The sequence below is a fragment of the Plectropomus leopardus genome, chromosome 12 (genome assembly GCF_008729295.1).
Source record: "Plectropomus leopardus isolate mb chromosome 12, YSFRI_Pleo_2.0, whole genome shotgun sequence".
Classification (NCBI taxonomy): Eukaryota; Metazoa; Chordata; class Actinopteri; order Perciformes; family Serranidae; genus Plectropomus; species Plectropomus leopardus.
In genome coordinates, this window is record NC_056474.1 from 19,810,520 (window position 1) to 19,830,334 (window position 19,815).

At 39.1% G+C, this 19,815-nt stretch overlaps 1 protein-coding gene across 2 annotated transcripts; it reads right to left on the reverse strand.

Moving 5' to 3' along the window:
• Nucleotide 1: 1 nt before the first annotated feature.
• scinlb (scinderin like b) lies at nt 2–19,766 on the reverse strand. 2 transcript variants are annotated; one of them, XM_042497344.1, is made up of 17 exons: nt 19,660–19,766; nt 16,689–16,876; nt 14,567–14,721; nt 12,427–12,588; nt 11,437–11,586; nt 10,794–10,883; nt 9,480–9,612; nt 9,149–9,237; nt 8,755–8,970; nt 8,532–8,662; nt 6,865–6,955; nt 5,101–5,271; nt 4,845–5,019; nt 3,055–3,170; nt 2,814–2,891; nt 2,584–2,644; nt 2–829 (listed from the first exon to the last, which is right to left on the reverse strand). In XM_042497344.1, the coding sequence occupies exons 2-17, from the start codon at nt 16,867–16,869 to the stop codon at nt 663–665; spliced, it is 2,166 nt and encodes a 721-aa protein (XP_042353278.1). In that variant the 5' UTR covers nt 16,870–16,876; nt 19,660–19,766; the 3' UTR covers nt 2–662. The 2 variants fall into 2 exon arrangements, with proteins under 2 accessions (XP_042353278.1, XP_042353277.1); XM_042497343.1 differs by having other exon boundaries at nt 10,785–10,883.
• Between the last annotated feature and the right edge of the window lie 49 nt (nt 19,767–19,815).

Below are 19,815 nucleotides of genomic sequence, written 5' to 3' on the forward strand. Positions count from 1 at the left end.
GTTTTAAACAGTGGGAGTTTTATTTAAAAGCCATCCATGCAAGGATTTCAGGGTCAAGTAATAAAGACAGCAGACACACGTACAAACTGTTGTACGCCTTTTAAATTCACAAGCACAGAATATGATAAAAAACAAAATGATGCATGCAACTTTGAGTATGTGTTCAGCATTCCAGTACCAACAATAAAACACAACAAACATCGCGTAGTAATAAAGTAAACCTTTTCTGATACACTATCTCATTATGAAAAGAAAGACTGTGGAGACATAAAGGAAAGAATGATGGTGTCTTCTGAAGTGAAAGAGAGCAGAGAGAAACAGAGGAGATCTCTAGCTGTCTAAAATGGCTTCCTTTCCTTTTTTTCATTTCAGGGGCTTAGATAAAGACATGAAGGCGACAAGCTGTTGGATGCAACAGATCATTAAACCGTTTCTATTAATTAAAGATAATGTTGCTACAGTAAGTACTTTGACTGGTGCATTCCTGATTGTAAAGTGCGGTGCTCTGCACCGCGACCAAGGCATAGAGGCAGCCATTCAACCTGATAACAGTGATAACATTGGTTTTGGCACTTGGGGATTGGAGTTATGATAAACAAAATGGCATAGAAGGTGCTGGACAGATAAGGTATCAGACTGGATAAAAAAAAAAGCCTTTAGTTTTATTTTCCAAAACGGGCACGGATTCTGTCCAATGGATCTATATCCCACATTTTGGGATCCCAGGCCTGGAACCAGCCAGTGAAAGTTGGAGGCTCTGCTCCCTGTTTGATGGTGGTGATGGGCAGTCCTCTGCGACCAGAGGGGTCTGAGTCCACATACTCTTTTGCTGCATGACAAGATGTAGACAGAGGGAGAGATTGATAAGAAGACAGACACGGAGGCAGATAGTGAGAATACGTACAAATCTAACAGCATACCTTTGCAGACAACATACTTTGAATAAAGAAAATTTAAATCTGCATTATTTTTTTGGCCCACTTTGTGTTTAAACAAAACATTTCAATATCACCACAATGAAAGCAACACCTTGAAAATGCAAGTCCAACATTCACTCTCCTTTTAGCTCTGTTTTTGGTCTCCACCAACTCCTGAGAAAAATAGCTGTCTCTTTAGCTGCTAAATGCTTCACTATGCTACCCAGCTAGCTGTTAACTGTGTCTGTCTGCTGCTTCATGCTGGTGTTACAAGCACAGAGTGGGTTTTAAAGAGCGTGTGTGCTAAAAACAAATGCAACTAAAAGTGGGTTGATGAGAGCAATTACAATGATAACAATAAAGTTTCAGGCATGAAAACCAAAACAATGAGCCCATAAAGGCTAAAAAGCTCAAAAGAGCTGTTAGATGAGCTATTCTGTAAGTTTGTCACTATGAGCAAAATTATCACGTTTCATTTTTCATTATTCATCATTATAAAATGTTGATTAGTGCAGCTTTAAGATGTCGTAGATGGATGTATCATAGCAGTCACAGATATATAGTCATGCCTGTATGAACAGTAGGCCATAAAGGCCCAATATTATGCTTTTTTAGAATTTCCACATTTATAGAGTATTATGTATTTAAGTACACATGGGTAAAAGAATACTTCACCCACAAAATGATCAGTCATACATCAATTACTCTCCATGTTATACTGAAATTGTGAAGAAAATTTTGCTTTTATCTAATGCCTCCAATAAAGAGCCCCAAAAATGTGACAATTCTTGAATAATTAGAGTAAAAGGGGGTCCGTGCTTAACAATAGCAAAACTAAATAAAAACATCATAACTTGTGCAGTATAATCAAAGTCTCATTTATCCAGTCATATACTTAGTACTTTCCAAACACATGCATTTTCACTAAAATCTTACTATTTAAAACACTTCCCCATAAACAGTCTCATGCACAGATGGGTAGTGCACCTTGGCATGCACACCCATTTGAACTCTGCTCAATAAAGTACACAAACAGATTTCAACACACACGCTTGCCCATGTGCAGTATTTGTATGCAGAAATGTTTTAAATAGCTTTTGATAAGTTTTAGCAAAGATGCATGTGTTTGCAAAGTATTGAGCATACGACTGGATAAATGTGGATTATACTGCACCAGTTGTGTGAGTTTGTAAACAGATGTTTTGATAAAGTTTTGCTGTCCCTAAACACTTTAACTCCAATTCATTGAGAATTTCTCAATTTTTATATTCTTCATATGACAGTAATGCAAGAAGAGTGAATAAATGATATAATCGATCATTTTGCAGGTGAAGTATTCCTTTAACATTGTTTCAAAAGTTTCAAAACTTAACATGGGCACCTGGAAAAATGTGCCCAGCAAGAAAGAAACTCGGGTCACAACTGCCTTGAAAGACTTTATCAGATTAATAAAAATATATTTGAATAAAGATGCCCACTGAAGCAACCTGAATCAGAACATTCATGATTGTTTTTGAAAATGTACAATGGGTACTTTCTCATCAAATTTTGAAAAATACTGAAAAATACTTTAATATACAGTCCAGCAGCTATGACTCTATAGTGCTGTCTGGTAGACTGATAGAATGATCTGTGTGTTTCTTTCTTTTGTTTTCATGCAACTGACCTATTTTGGGAGCTCCTTTCCTTTCCTCTGCATTAGCCTCGTTGCCAACCCAAAGGAAGATCTACAGGGAAGAGAAACGCATTGTCACTCAAATTGTCTCCAGCTATGCAGAGTTTTAAGAGTATATATGCCTCTATGTAGTCTGTGGAGTCTATGAATTGCATAAGCACATTTTACACATAAAAATGTTTCTACAAGCTCTAATGACAATAACAGGGAGCTCTTTTTACCTGGTCCGAGGTATCCAGGAGCATGACATCATCTGTGGCCAGGTCTGACTGGGTGAAGTCTCCTGGTACTTCTTCAACCTGATAGACAGAGCAGAGGAAAATTTAGACTCACTGTGTGCAGATTATTTCATATTACACTATATTTACTGCACCGATAGGGTAAACCAAATCAAATCTTCCACAGCTGTAGCATATAGCATAAGCCTCAAAATAATTGTGCTCTTATATCACTGTGACTTACTATAAGTCTTCCAGTTTTGTTTGAGCAGCCAAACAGACGTGGGGGCTTGATCATGTTCTGCAGACTCTTGGAGGTCTGGTAATCCTTCTTTCCACCAAGAGCAGTCCAGAAATTAGCTGTGAGGGACGAAAACACATCATCCATCAGATCCAAGTAGTTTGTCCCATATTTAGTGCTTTTGTTTGTTTGATCTGGAAGTGAATTGAGTGAATCACGTCCTTTAAGACTGATGCTGCCACTCTTCAAGCAAATTAGTGACAAGATGCATCATCTTTTCAAGTTTAATCAAAACCAGACCAGAAATACAGAAGTTAAGTATTATCAGGACAATCAGTCATTGAGCCAATAAGTTGTTGGAAAGCTAAATCTGCACAGCAACATGTAGCATGTAGCAATTAGACATGACTTTGTACAATTTTTTTTGCATTTAAAGTCTTGTACTTTCATTGGGAAAATCAGTGATTCTTTTTAAACAACAAAACACTTCTTTTAATCCTCAAAAGTTATGTCAAAATTAGAACACTGACTTAGATCAAGTAAAACAAGTAAAACTGATGTGTATACAACTTTTGGTTTCAATGACTGCACTGCTAACAAGCTAATGAGAATAATGTTTACACTGAGCAATAATGCATCCTCCCTACATAACTGTCAAAATCAGAGCAGCGTTGGTAACAATATCCCCTTATATATTTGGCATATAAGTGAAGTAAAAAGCATCCTGGCCAATCCCCCAGTTTCTTTTCATGGAGGGTAAGCAAGCAGAGGTAAGGACTTGACTCATGACTTGAACTCAAGTCAGACTCGAGTCACAAATTGAGGACTTTAATATCAATTTGACAAAATCAAAACAGACTTGCAACTAGACTTGGACTTTATTAACACCAATAATTTATGACTTCACTTGGACTTGAGCCGTTAGACTTAAGTACTTGATACCTTCCCCCCAAGCTCAAACTTGCACGGGAGAACCATGAAGAACTAACATTGCGTTACTGAGCACCAGCTGGAAAAAATTAAGATAATTTTGTTCACGCCAAAAAAATAGTTTGTGGTCAGGAAAACCCAAATTGCAATATATGAAATGTTTGAACAAATAAATACCAATTTTAAAAAAGCATTCAGGATTTCTGTAAATGTAATACATTACTCTGATGTTAAAATGGCATTACAATTGGTGAAGAGCACATAATGACTTGTTTTGGACTTGGGACTTGCCAGTCTTCACTTAGGACTTGGCTGACCTGAGTGCAAAAACTTGAGACTTACTTGGGAAAAACAATGACTGCATTTACGTGAACAAAAATTTCAGTTTTTTCCCCTTATTTTGAAAAAGATAATATTCTTAATTAGCTGTTTACATGTCTAATGAAGATTAAAAATCTTCTAATATTCCTGTTAACATGCAGCTGTATGCACTCTGATTAATGGGCCCTTACAGGTCATTTATCATGTTAAAATATCGATGGCGAACTCATAATTGAAACGCATATTCTGAATGCACTGTATGCATGTCCAAAGAATGCACTTGAATAATGTGGCAGATGCCACACGTCAAATGCTTCATTCAGAATAAGACCTACTTTGGCTTATTTAAACAGAATATGATGTTTAAATGACCTGTATCAAATTTTGGAATATTGTAATATTCAGAATAATAGGGAAATATTTTGTGCATGTAAATGTACCCAATGACTTGGTCCCACCTCTGGGGATAAGTATTAATTATCACAAAATAATTTGTCCTTTCTATACTACAGAGAGTCTATTGGTCCTAAGATGACACTCACCTGGCTCCTTGCCCTCTGACACCTGGCTGGGACTGCCACCCAAGAAACCCACCACATGTTTGGCAGCCTCCATCTCCTCATCACTGGCACCCACGCCCCGCCACACAAACAATGCATCCGGGGTTTTCAGCACAAACACATCGTTGGTGTTCAGACTGGAAGCAGAGGCCTCGACCTGGAAAACACGCAGACAGGTAAGAGGTGGAACTCGAGGATGTGACAACAACACAAGGCCATGTGATGACGGACAGCTCACCTCCACAGCCCGGGTAGCGTGGGAGGAGCTCTGACGGATGTGGAAAAGGCGCTTGCTGCTGGCCTGCGTCTGTCCGCCTTTGCGTGATGTTCCTCCGCTGTGGATGATCATGGGTTTGCCCTGGAACAGGCTCATCAGGTGAGGAGGCTCCTGACCCTGAGTCACTCTCACCTGTGGATGAGGTCATGAAAAAAAAATCACCATGAAGCTTGGTGACTATTTCAGCTTTGCCTATACGTGATAGCAAATTGAATCATTGAATAAATAATAATAATAATAAAATTAAGAAAAAATATCTAGTTGTAAATCATGGAATAATTGAGTTAGTATTTGAACTAAATCCTGATTTTTGGGGTTACCATATTGTTTGTCAGCATATCTTGTACTATTTAAGTTTGTATGTCAAACTTACAGGCAGCCTGTATGAGGGTTTTAAGAACCATGTCAATATGTTTAGCTCTTTAACAACAAATTGTGCATATACTACATTTTGGTTGACTGTTATTAAATGCATTCAATACATTTTGAATTTTTGGATGTAGGAAGTCTAAATGTTGATTTAACTGTTGATTGCTAGATAAATATCCTCAAGGGACTGTTTACATTTGTTTACATTTATTTAAACCTTTAAAACCTGGATCAACATAAGTTTCATTGTGTTGCGTTCAATACAATACAAGCATTTAAAACACATGAAACCCAAACAAACTAGTTTGATTTCATTTTAAAATGTGGTAAAAAGGCAACTAGTCACTTTGCAAGAAAAGCTCTGCAAATGTAAAAAAAAAAAAAAAAATCAAATAAAAAGTGACCATAAAAATAACCTGAACAAACAGAGAGACAGAGAGAAAATTAGTAGGAAATAACCAAAAAAGCTAGGAAAAAATGTCCAGAAAGCCTGAAAGCTTATGATTATTATCATAATATTTGTATTTATCTATTTAGTTTTTCAGGTCATTTCCTTATTTGTTGTTGTTGTTGTTGTTTGTTTTGGGGGTTTTTTTGTGTTATAACTTTCATGCTAATTTTTTGGCCAATTGCTTGTAAAGTTGCTCAGTTGCCTTTTCTTATGTTCTTGTAAGAAATCAGGCAAATTTTATTAGATTTTAAAGGGTAGGAATACTTGTATGCATACTTTTCATTTCTGCACTACATTTTTGTAACTTGCCTTGTATCTTGTTTGAATGTCATGTCCAATCGTGGTATGTGGTATATACAGAACAGTAGTGCAGTAGTTGCAATAGAGTGGTGTCAAAATGAACTTTACAGTAACACTGCCCTCTGCTGGTTGTCTAAGGTCAGTTTTTTTTCATTGTAGAAGAAAGAATTTATTAACTTTTTTTCTTGGTTAGCTGACTTAATCCTCTGCAATTAATGGATTAATAGATTTAAGGAGATGAACCCTAATCAGCACTAAATGTTTGTTTTTACACAGTGCTGCTGTCGTTAATTAGCCACACATTATGCTCTTCTATCTCTATTAAAGTCATAATTTAAAGTACCCATAAAATAACCTTGTACAAAGATAAATGAGCTAATAAGAAGCTGAACATTCAACGTTATTGTAAAAGTTTCTGGTTAGTTCTCAATTTTGACACCTTTGTTGCAACTTCTTACTTAACTTCCTGAATCCTCTTGCCATGCAGAGTGTGTCAGTGTGGTGCCTATTTTGTCAAATATTATTTGACACTGTGCAGAATCTGGACTTGTAGTGACATGTGATGTAGAGGTGAGCAGTGCGTCAGTAGTGGGTTGAGGTCTAACCTGAACCGGGGATCCTCCCATTGAGTCATCAAGCTGCACTGTGAGGAACGCCGAAGTTGCCAACTCATCCTGTGTGCACTTCAGCCCCTGCCTGATACAGAAACACACACACACACACACACACACACGCACGCACACACACACACAGAGGCTGCATGACTTTCTTGGAATCGAAATCATTACTGGTGTGTGTGTGTGTGTGTGGTGTGTGTGTGTGTGTGTGTGTGTGTGTGTGTGTGTGTGTGTGTGTGTGTGGTTGCGTGTTGTCTAAGACTGGGTGTGGTTGGGTACTGTGTGTTCAACTTGACTACAGCTTGCTATTCATACTGTATTACATAAATTATATTTAACATACGTGCAGAAGAGGAGCAGAGGAGGTGACTTCTGGAGTTTCAGACCAGCATGTTTTTTCAAAAGCCCCAAATCACTGTCACTTTTTAAAAAATACCTTCAACTTTATGTCTTTGTATAATAACACATGCCCATGTGTTTTATGTTACTATGCTATTCCATACAGAAATCTCATATAAATTTATTTCTGTTGGCTTAATATTCAATTCATATTGACAAACACATTTTTTGGCATTGCTGGGGATCCTTGATTTGCAAATATGGCATTGATTTAAATATTAGTCTGAGAACTCCACTACAGCACACAGACCATAAAAGAAGACGACTTAGTCACGGCATCCACGGCAACTGTAACGGCATCCATTGTTTTGTACAACCATTTTAAAACCTCGAGTTTGGCATTTTTACCATCCCCATCTTGTTTTTTTGGATGCAGAAGTGACCATACTTGGATAAGAGGGTGGAGCTATTGAGGAAAAAGCAGTGGATCTAACTGAGAACCCGTGGACACCACTGTATAAGCGACAATCACAAGGCAGACATGTCAGAGCATCCTCTGCTTTATCGTCTCTTTTGCTTTAAATGGGACTATGATCTACAAAATAAATGACGTGCTGTAATGAAGACTTGAGTACTCAATGATAATTAAACGTGAGTACTCAAATAGGGAAGTTACATAGAAACGCCCGTCCTTAATTGAGACCATAAACTCATTGGAAAAAATTCACCAGAAGTAATAAATAAAGTGAGGGTCTAGTTCTCGTTAACTTCTATGCAGTCAAACTTCTTTTTGCAACCGGTGGAGTCACCCTCCTCTATCTGTTAGAAAAAAATGCAGATTTAAGGCACTTCTGCATTGGCTTCACTTTTCAGACCCAGAGGCCACGTCCACTTCTTTTATACAGACATAATGTATCAGCATAGTATAGAGAAGGAGGGATTTCAAGATTAGTTATGCCATTGACTCCAAATTCCTATCCGATGCAACATTAGACAATTTTTGCTTCTTTTTAGGAGGCAGGAGTGAAACTTAATCATTCTCAATATTTGTTGTGTTTTGGTTTCAGAATAATGAAGACAGTTAGAGGACAATTAGAGACAAAATAGGATGCAGGCTCTACGGTATGATTTTTTTTCCCCTTAGCAACAATCATGTTTTCACCAAATGATGAATGAATCTGAAGGCATCTCAAATGGCTTGAAAACTAGTGTACATAGCTGCCGCAAATGGAGAAAAAAAATCTCATTTGGGCTTAGCCCCAAATCGTTACAGAGTCTGGTTCCACCATTTTGGCATGGATCTCCTTTTCACCTACCAGGTGTAGATGATGTGTTGCTCCCTGCCTCCCAGTCTGTAGCTGTACAGGATGAGGTAACAGTCTCCGCCGTAGAAGTGACCGTAGGAGGCTGGGTCTACAGGCACCTTGCCATCCTCGACACGCCAAATCTGAAAACCAGAACACAAGCTGTTTTTTTCCATGACACTGTTTTACCTTGGTCTTTTTTAAATATAAATAAACATTTAGAGCACAGTCGTACCTGGACCTTGCCCTTGCCATCATCCACCATGCCATGCTGAGCTGCCATGGCCTTGTTGGAGTGCAGGGTGGAGGCATCGAAGGGCACCTGCTCCACTTTGGCTATGCTGCCAATGGTGTAGGCCTTACTGGGGCCTGTGGTCTCGTCTTTGTCCTTCCAGTCACAGAAGAACTGCTTAAAGATGGTTGTTTCAGCTCCAGCAGGAATTACCTGGATCTGTAAGAAAAGGAGGTATTTTCATGACCTACATCTTTGGCATGGCATTTCATTTGTGAATATACTTTAAAAATTTTCACAGCAGGTGAAAAACTCCACTCATATGTAAAAAAAACAAGATGCAGCTTTTCTGCCAGATTCATATTTGTTTGGGTGGTTATGCTCATTTCAGTTTTACCTGTGTCTTACAGGAGTATCCCTTTTCTTTGATGAACTCCTGACCTGCTGACATGGCTGCTTTACGCTCCGCCATGTTGGCCTTGGGACCTGGTTGGAGTCAGATAAGACATGACATGATGAGGAGGTCATAACTCTCAACAAGATTGTGTAATTTGACCTTCCCTAACTCTGCTTTGAGAGAAAATCTATTTCATAAATTAACTAGTGAATACAGGTTTTTCAACTAGCATATTAAAATTTTCAGCAAGGAAAAAAAAAAACAGTGGGTGGGCACATCCAGGGAAGCTCATTTTCTTCTGTGTTATTGAGTCTATAATTCTGTTTGGCACCTTTCCAAACAAAGATGATGCGGTCCATCCCGTTATCCAGGATGAAGCAATCGTCAGGAGACAACATGGCCTGTTTGAATGGACTGGACGAAGCCACAGATGACACCTTCATAGAGCCGGAGGCATCAGAGATCTAATAAGCAAAGGGACAGCATCAGCTACCAGCACTGTTCTCAAAGTGCACAGCTAAAGCAAAACTTCCCATACAAAATGAACTATATATCAATTAGTCACAGCATATTATGTTGAATTCACGAGGAAAACTGAGTTTTTCTCACATGCCTCCACAGTGAACTAAGAATCCAACAACTGAGAAAATTGTTGATGAACTTGAGTAAAAGGGGTCCATGTTCAACAACAGCAAAACCAAATCAATACATCAGTTCACAAACTCATGCAGTATGATCCAAGTCTCATTATACGCTAGCAAACTAACTCAGTACTTGCAAAACAGCTGCATTTTCACTAAAGCCTCACTACTGAAAAAAAATGTGCATAAACTGTCTCAAACTCGGGCAAGTACAGTAGCTTGCCTGGACTTGAATTCTGCTTAATGGAATGCACCCGCAGAGTACAAATGCACGCAAAAAGTTTTTTGCAAAAAAGCATGCGTTTGTGAAGAACTGAGCAATGACTTAGAAATAGAATTAGACTTGGATAATACTATATGAGTTTTGTGAGAGTTTGCAAAGAGATGTTTTTAAGTAGTTCTTCTTTTGTTCAGCGTGAACCACTATGACTTCAACAAAAATTTTCTCGGGTTTTGATTCTTGGTTCAAAATGGAGGCAAGCAAGAAAAACAAAGTTTTCTTTATGAACTCTATGTAACACAGGATGAGTACAGGGGGGTGAAGTATTACATTAATTGTTTTTCAATAACCTCAAAACATCTCAACAAATCTTCATTTGTTACAATATCAAACCTTATTGTTTCAGAAATACATATTTTTAGGGTCCTATGTTGTAAATGTAAAATGTAACACTGCAGACTTATATGGACTAATTGCGTATTTATTTACAATTATAGTCTTATTTTGAAAAGTTGCATTCAGTGATTGGTAATTCAAATATGCAAGTATCTTTGCATATTAATAAGCTGTGATACTAAAGTTTTGTGTTTTTTTTTTTTGTTTTAATTGAAATCAGTACCACAAAACTGCAGCAAAATTATATCTGACAGTTATCAGGCTACATGTAAAACATCCCTTTGCAGTCTGAGTTAAAATCTTATTTCCAACACAGAAACAAAAATCACACATAGTGTTTAAATATAAATTCAGTTGGACTCAACTGACTGTCACTTACATCACTCACCATGTAGAGGGCAGCCTTCTTCTTGTTGGAGATGTCTGCCTTGTCGTCATCCCCAGAAGCGGGGGCAATGTCGCCTTTGGACCCCAGAGCCTTCACAACCAGAGGAATGAATCATTGTTCTCACGTTGTCGTAATTATCACTAATGCTTCAAGTTGCAACAGTGCTTTTACACACAAGTAAAGACAATACAGCCTTGAAAGTGATGTGTTTTGTAGATGACATTCTATAAATTTTCTCAGACTAAAAATGATCTTCATTGTTTAAACTATATTCGTGTAGACCTCACCCCTCCTCTCTCTTTCTCATTAGGCCTCTCTGGAGTTTACCCTCCTCTCTGGTTATAAAGGAAGTGTTTACAATGCCGCCTTGGCACAAAGTTGGCAAATGAGCAGCATGTTACAAAAGACGGCATTGTGTCCACTCGTTCCCACGCTGACTAATCATTGGCCGTGAAATGCATCAATAACACTTATAGCTACGGCTCACGATTGATCACCTTTGGGCTGAGAACTTCAGTGTGTGGCTGAGATTCAACCGGAAGAAGGACAGAAAATGAGGAATGTGTGTGTGTGTGTGTGTGTGTGTGTGTGTGTGTGTGTGTGTGTGTGTGTGTGTGTGTGTGTATGAGAAGTTGTGTTTTACATCAGTGACTGCTGCTGGCTCTTCCCCCTCCTCCACCATGTGCACTCTGGCTCTGCCATTTCTCTCATTATCTCTGATGTCGATGCTGACCTCAGAGGCCTTCAGCCTCTCAAAGCGGTTACACTCACTGCCACACCACTGATAGATGTCCTGCAGCAGAGGGAAAGACAGGAAATGCATATTACTCATGGTAACACCAGGTACAGTTAAATACTACAGGTTTCTAGGGGCAGCAAAAAACAGCACATTTTTACAGAGCAACTGTTGTATCTGTTTACAGTGCAAACAAACTTTATTTGTTTTAACAGAGGATAGACTTATTATTTGTGCTCTTTGCATCATGTCATGAACAACTGTGATCTGGTTAATAAGTATCAGTAAATTAGTATTGGGTTTACATTTTCACCAGCATAAATAATATGCTGGTCATTTCCTGTGAATCCGTCATGCTTTGATAGGCAATAAAAATTCAGCAATGGCGGACTCTGCCACTAACAACGACAACTGCTATACAAAAGCGATGATTACATGATGTAAATACATTGAATGGCCACTGCTGAAACAATGCTGGCCATAAATGGTAGTTTAATATAAGCCCTAGGGATGTCTTCCTTCTCTCCAATATAATGGAACTAGATGGCACTCGGCTTGTGGTGCTCAAAGTGCCAAAAAAAAATACATCTGAAGAAGTAAACAGCAATGTCTATGTCCAGATACCATGATGCAGTTAATCAAGATATTTGACACGGCTTGTTCTAACAACTTCATGTAGGATCTATTTTATTTCTACCAAACTACACCTACCAACCATATCACTGTGCAGAAGGATGCGTACACTAAGTTTAAACTGTCAGGGTGAACAAATTCATTACAGTGCAGATATATGAGGGTATAATTCATGAGCTATGTCATTTCTAATATGACAGACACATTAAGTACTGTATTGGTAATGTATACAGTATATGGTTTCACCCAGCAAACCCAGCTCACCTTGCCAAGGTCAACAATGAAGCAGTCTCCCTTGTTGAAGCTGGACCAGGACATGTCCACCTCTGTCGCCCTGATAGCCCTGCGACCCTTGATATGTAGCAGGCGCTTCACGTTCATGTCATTGGTCACCACATGCTGGAAACCTGAGGCCACGCCCCCTCGCTGAGACAAAAAATAATACATGAAGAATTACATAAAGGAAAAACTTTTCCATACCCTCTGCTTCATCTGTAATGTGTACATGAGCACAGGAAGGGAAGACACATTTTACACATTACAAGTAAACACTCACAAATGCACAAGTAAGAGGTCTGAGGCAGGATGTGAGGACACGCAGGAATTCATGACACGCTCAACATTCGCTGCACAGTGAGGGGGATATGAGTTTAACATTACGCTGTAAAAACTTCAAAGGATGATATAATGTAAATTGTGCTTTGCCAGATAATGAGATTAACATGTGCTATAAATCACAGCTTATAAAGCCATAAACCTTATCAAATGGGGACAAAAAAAACAAACATGATGTCTGCCTCTGGAAAGGAGCATCATGTCTGTTCTGTGCAACAGTGGTCTACCTTGGAGGCGGGATTGTCTCGTAATGTGCCGTCCTTGATGAAGCCAGTAAACAAAACAGGTATTTACAAGGCATGCAGATGATTGTAATGAGCAACAGGTACACTTTCTGCTGGAGAAAAAGCAACGAGACTGCTTTGATACACTGATATTTGATGCACTTTCAAACATGTAGAAACTAAAGCTGAGCTCAGCCCCTGTCTCTACATAGGGACAAATACATAGAGGGATGTCCTTGTTTTAAAATGTCTGTCGAGGGCTAAGCACTTCCCAACAAAGGCACAGAGTCTTGTGAGTATCTGGAGGAGTGGCAATTGAGGCCTCAAAATGGAAACCACATTCATGCTGTTCATCTTTCTCAACAGAGAGGCAGTAAAATTTTCCATGGCAACAATGCTGGCTCTGTTTATTCTAATGGTGGGATTGTTTCCTAACAGTGAATTTACCAAAACTATGAAGAGATAATGAGGTTTAGTTTTGTCTCTCGCCCTCTTTTTCTGAAGAACACTGTGTGACTGTGTGTGTTAGTGGACTTTCTGCACATGTGCAGAGCAGAGTTTCCACCCTCAAACGCTGCATGAGCGGTAAACAAGAGTTTGAGCTAATTACATCCAACTATAGCCAGAAGGAGGTTTGGATGGTTTTCATGGCAATAAGAAACAGATGGCTGGTTAAAAAGTGGTCTTGCTTGTCTTTTAAAATGTCCTCCTTTGAACAGGGCGGTTGCCTCGGTGACAGTCAGTCAGTCAGTCGTGCAGACACACCCTGGCAAAGCAGGAGGGGAATGTTGTGTTACCTCTGAACCTCAGACTCATTAGCTTCATTGTCTGACAAAGTTCACGGGATGCTGACAATCATTAAACCCTGCGGACATATTTAGGTCAAACAGAGTCCTGAGGTGGACTGTTGCTCCATTTGTCACTTTTTTGTTGTCATGACTTCCACTTTTTAGGTTGTAAGAAATTTACTATAACCTCTTCATTGCACTATTTTTATTTTAAAGCACGTGTTTTGGAACTGCAGACTGGCAACACAATAGGCTGAATCAACGTGAGATCGCTCCAACAACGACAATTACTACCAGGTAGATAACTGGCAATTGATTTAATTTGCAGAGAAAATGTGAAATTGACCCACTTGGTTATTTCTTTTGACATTCTCAGCCTTAACAGTAATGTTTAAAGATACTCAGTTTAACAAAGTAGTCCAACCTATCTGAAGTTTCTGCTGTGTTGCTTTACTAGTGTCTTTGATGAACCAAATCTACCAGCACAAAAGCTGAGCAATGTACTGCTGTTTTGTTTTTTTACTTACTTATTTTCAGTAGTTTTCTTGTAACTTTTTGTTCATTTCCTGCAAATTTTTGGGCCATGTCTTATTTAGTTGCTCATTGCCTTTTCCCCATATTTTTGGAAGAAATCAAACCAATTTCCTTACACTTCAAAGGGTTCAGCTGCATGCTGATGTTTAGCAAGTATAATGATTACCTGACCTCCAGGTTGGGAATCATTCCTTTAGAGTATTTTCACTTAGATAGCAACACCACCTGAACAGGGAAGCTCACCTGGTACTTGATTCCTGACTTGAAATACCCCAGAAAGGTTTTGGATTCGCAGTTCTGCACCTCCCTGTACTGAACCGGCCCACCACCCAGGAAGTCATCCAGCTGTGTGGCAAAGATGGCCGCTGCTCCGCTCTCATCCTGGGAACACTCCGCTCCTGCAGGGAAAGAGACATTTGTGGTATTTTTCCAGGTTCTTTTCACACTCTGATTGCATCACACAAGGAGTTAGGGACTGAGTGTCCCACAAAAACATTCAGTTACTTTACATTAACAGAGCAAACTGCAGCACTGTAGTTTCTTGAGTGACCTTATGTGGCCTCTGAGTCAGGACCAAAGTCTTTGAATCACAAAAACCACATCTGCAGCAGAGCCACGCTGTATCCTGCTATTACTGTCAGATGGCACACAACACGGATAAACTCTTCCATGGTTCAACATGACTAACATCGATACCAGACAGAGGGATTAATTATGTTCTCATGTTTTTTCTACTTTAACCTCTCCCAGGCAGTTGCAATAGCAGCCGAGAAGTAAAAGGACAGACTGTATGCTGGCACCAGAGGAAAACTGGCAGGAAACACTGCAAACTTGCATGAACTGGTCTCTTGTGGCCTCCAGGGGTATTCCAGACGTAAGTTACAGGCCTACAGTGGTTTTGTTATTGTTATGTAACTGAGCATTTACAGAGCCTGGGAAAACGTGCATTCAATTTACGTTTTAAAGCTGACTGTCATTGTTCGCTCTTCATAGGCTGAACTGAGCGTATGAGAGCAGACTGCAGAGGGGGAGCTGTGTGGCTGAGAGGAATTTCACAAACTGGTATGACTCGTAGAGAAGAAATTTCCAACTCATTCAGCAGAGGATGTTTTAGCTCTGAGATCAGATGCCTAATCTGATCTATAGTCACTTCAAAACCACAACTATAGTGAAGCAACAACATGAAGATGCTTCAAATGCTCTATTTGTCTCATAAAGTTTTTTTAGATGTATAGGTCGCTCTGTTGGTGCATCCACAAATAATTTCCCCACCTTTTGGCAGCCTGGGACACTGAAATTTACCAATGAGGTCAAATGCGTGAATGTATGCGTTACTGCCACAAGGGACGCACACCGACAGCTTGACATTAACCAATAACCAACCAGCTGCTTGGTGTGTAAGGGCCCTGAGAGATGGTGCAAACCGGTATTTTGTGAAACTAGACACTTAAAACATCATAACACTGAAAAGTTAGGCAAATGTTTTGCCTTAGGAGAAATTGGCATGCCCATTTTTTAAAGGGGTTTCTTGAGTTCTCACCTCAGGATATCGAAATGAAAATGGGCTCTACAGGGACCCAAAAGTTTTCCCTAAACTGAAAAGGGCTTGTTCCCAGTAAATATTTTGCCCCTTTACTCCTTCAAATTAAAGATCATTGTCTGGACAGCCTGTTTGAAATCAGTCATGGATTTTGGTTTTGGTGTGTGACACCCTAATTGCAGCATAGGGCCATTGAAACATTTCTGGGGGCACTACTGGTCAATGCATGCAAGAACATGGTCACAGTTCTTGTGGATTTGTGATTGTTAATATATTTGCCTGTCTCAAATTCATAGTTGTTTAGCCTTGAGCCATGAATGTGTATGCATATCTGCTTTGGAGTTAGTTTCCTTTTTAAGTAGTTTTAACTTTAGTTTGGAACTAACTTCACAGAGGAAGTCAATTGCAATATTTTACTTTAACTTACTTCAAGATCCAATAATTTCTGGCCTTTTAAACAATAGGAATTTGATTCACATGAAACAGAAGCTAAGCAGAAACCTCATGACATCATATAATCACTCAGAGAAGTGGTGAAACCATAAAATCATAATTGTCAAACAATAAAACTTACAAAATAACAGAAAAGACAAACAAGCGATAGCATTTAGGGAACATGTTGCAGTAATTATCATTTCTCAAAAATACAGTGCAACGCTGTTCCTGTTTTGAAAATGTCCCTTTTACAAAGAAAGAAAAGAGGAAGATTTCAATTAGCAGAAGATGGTTCGGGTAAAATTTGAAATATTTGTAATTCTAAGTAGCTAAAAATGGTATTATTAACATGTTGCCCTGTTGGATGCACAACATTTGTGCATGTCTTACCCAGCCACATGTGTATGTTGTATGAAGGAGCTGAGGTGGTGAAGAGCAGCAGGTAGGCGTCCCCACTGTAGAAGCTGCCATGCAGAGCCTTAGGAACCGGCTTCAAGTCCAAATTCTCAATTCGCCACACCTGCAACCCCGGCTGCTTTCCTGCACCCACAAACTCCTTATGGGAAACCATGATGGCTCTGAGAGAAAGGGAAAGAGAGAGACAGCAGGGGGAAGAGAGTAAATATGAGATTCAAGAGGCCAAAGGGAGATGGAGAAAAGAAAGGGTGATTTCAATATTTTTCCCTTGCAAAACTTTGTTGCAAATCCTGTAAATCCCGACCCAACCCAAGGATACAGAGAAAGACAGTGCAATGCAGAAAACAGTGAAAAGAACGTACCAGCTAGTTGTGAGGACGTTTTTTTTTAGGCATCAGCATTATTTCCTGAACTGTATCTATAGAGCTGTGGATTACAGCTGTGAAAGACAAACCCACAGTGGCTATGCACTGTACTTTATGTGTTGTTGATAAGGGTTTCTCACCATATTTGGGCTCTCAGTGTATAGACTGAACCAGTAAGACTAGTTCTTAGACTTGCAGTTAGTCAGGTATTGCTGCTGCTGTTACATCAGTACATTTATTTTAAAATGCATTAGTCAAAGTGATTTTCTTACATGAATTCCATCTGACATTTGAATCTCACAGGTAAAAAATCACTCTTCTCCTTATTAAGCTTCACATAATCTAAAAGATTCAATGCTCTTTTAATGCATTTGGGAAAACTCTTCTACTTCTTGCACAGTAAAACAAACTGAGTATTCACAAAAATGTACTACCACAAAGCCTAAAGCGAGGCTGTTTTCATGCGAAGTTTAGAGATATGTGATTTTTCATGTTACTTTGGCCCCTAACCTTTTGGATCATGCTCATGTCAAAGTCTGGTATAATTAATCACAAGTGTCAGAGAGAGAAAAAGCTTTTAACACTGTCTGAAGTATGTTTTAAAACAAGGAGCATACTGATACAGGAACTTAAAACTATTATCAGTCAATGTTTAATCTGGACCATACTGCCAATATAGAGAGATAACACTACACACCCAGATATCAACACAGTACCACCGGCATGACCTTAACTCCCATATCTTATGATTTTATGAAGTGAAACACAGCTTAATTCTATTGTTTTATTATTGCTTTTTACTGCAGACGGCTTCAATAAATTAATGCTCTGAACTCACTAAAGGGCCTGGTTAAAGGAATAGTTTACCATTTTTCACCAAAATCAAAAATGCATATTTTTCCTCTTAACTGAAGTGTTATTTATCAATCTATTGTTTTGGCGTGAGTTGTAGAGTGCTGGAGATATCAGCTGTAGAGATGTCTACCTTCTCTCAAATATAATGGAAATATATATATTTATGCTTTGGAGGTGAGCTGTCCCTTTAAATTCTTCAGTATCTCAGAATCTGGCACTTGGAGTCAAAGGCATTTAGATATAAACTTCAGATCATGATGAGAGTAAGAGATTATGCAGATTTCCCCTGATTACACAAGAGCCAGATTACAAGTCGCTGCAGCAGCAGGATTATTACTGCCTGCAGTGAGCTGACGTCCACCGTAATGACACAACGTCCACTTCCTCACTTCTGTCAAGGCTTATTTGACCCTGTGATCCACACACTGCACTCTAACTAACTACACCCTGCACCTGCTCACAGTGCATGGCAAATTATTTAAAGTTATATTATAATATTACACCAACCACAAACAATCCAAACAACCATATCATCATCAACACCACCTGAAGCAGTAGCATTACTGTGGAGTTTGTTCAGCTGTGTGTTTAATGATGGGTAGCTCAGGTTTCAGAGAAAACAAGCAGCAGACTTCCTGTAAGGGGCTGATCAATAAATGCTGCTCCAGGGACACGCCTTCAGATCACATCAGATGCATGGAAGTCTGCTAATGCACCATTAATAACACTGGTGTGACATAATACTGATCATGACACTGCAGATGTGTCTGCTGTCCACTGAGAAGAGCAAAGACTGAAGTAGAGCTGTAGAAATTTGGAGAAAATCAAATATCCCGATATTTTTGATCAAATATCTTGATATTGTTGTGTTGCTTTTATAAAGTGTTCACATGATGAGAGTGGGTAAAGGCAAATGATAAAACAGCAATAACAGTCTGGTACATTCAGAAAACGACATCACTTTACTGCAATGCAACCGTTAAAAGCTGTAAAAGACAACACTTAAAATACTAAGACATCCAAAATCTTAGACAATATCTAGTCTCATATCACCATATTGATATATTATCAATACATGGCTGCCCAGCCCTATAGTGACTTCATCATACTGCTGTTTATGCTGACTGGTCAGACTGGGGGTGAGGCTGATGGGATGTTTAAATTATTTATATAACAGGAGAAATGCATTTTTGAAAAATAAATAAAACAGAAGCACGTATCATCCATTCAGAGGCTATTAATTTACACTTTGCATGACTCCATTTTTCTTTTTTTCCTTCTTTTTTTCCCAGTATTACATAATACCCAGACCACCATTTCCTGCACTTCTATCGCCCGTTTTCACTCTCCGCATCACTCTCTAAATAATAAAACACAATAACAAAGTATTTCTCAATAATAAGCAACGCAGCTGTTTCCATAATAAACGGAGACGCTTTGTTTTCTGTTTTCGCGCAGCTTTCGCTGTGCTGCTGTGACTCAGTGGAGCGACATGAACAGAGACTTTCCACATCTGGAAAATCACTTCCAAACTTTACAACTGTAAACTGAGCTGGCCACGTACGTGCAAAAAAGAAATAAAACAGCACCAACGATCGGTTAATAACGCGAGACTTTCAGCAAAGAGAAATAAATTCTGCATGGTTTAAAAGGCATGTCGGATAAATCAAAAGTCCACAGAGCAACAAAAGGTGCATTCATGTCGACTGAAGGAGTGAACTCACAGTTTGCAGGATGAATCACACAGGAGAGAGGAGCAGAGTGCTGATGGAGGCTGTAGATGTGGGAGTGAGCGGAGTGGGGAGTCTTTATGGTTTAATGTGTAGTAAAGAGGAGGAGGAGGGAGTGCTCAGGCTGTGCGTGGGTCTGTCTGAGGAGGA

Bases quoted from the DNA above. Each gene is read 5' to 3' on its own strand.
- scinlb (XM_042497343.1), bottom strand. From the start codon at position 16,869: ATGGTTTCCCATAAGGAGTTTGTGGGTGCAGGAAAGCAGCCGGGGTTG. The intron at 11,587-12,426 runs GTGAGCTGGGTT...CCTCTGCTGCAG, and splicing joins TCATTGTTGACCTTGGCAAG to GACATCTATCAGTGGTGTGG. The intron at 8,971-9,148 runs GTAAAACTGAAA...CTTTTCTTACAG, and splicing joins GATACTCCTGTAAGACACAG to ATCCAGGTAATTCCTGCTGG.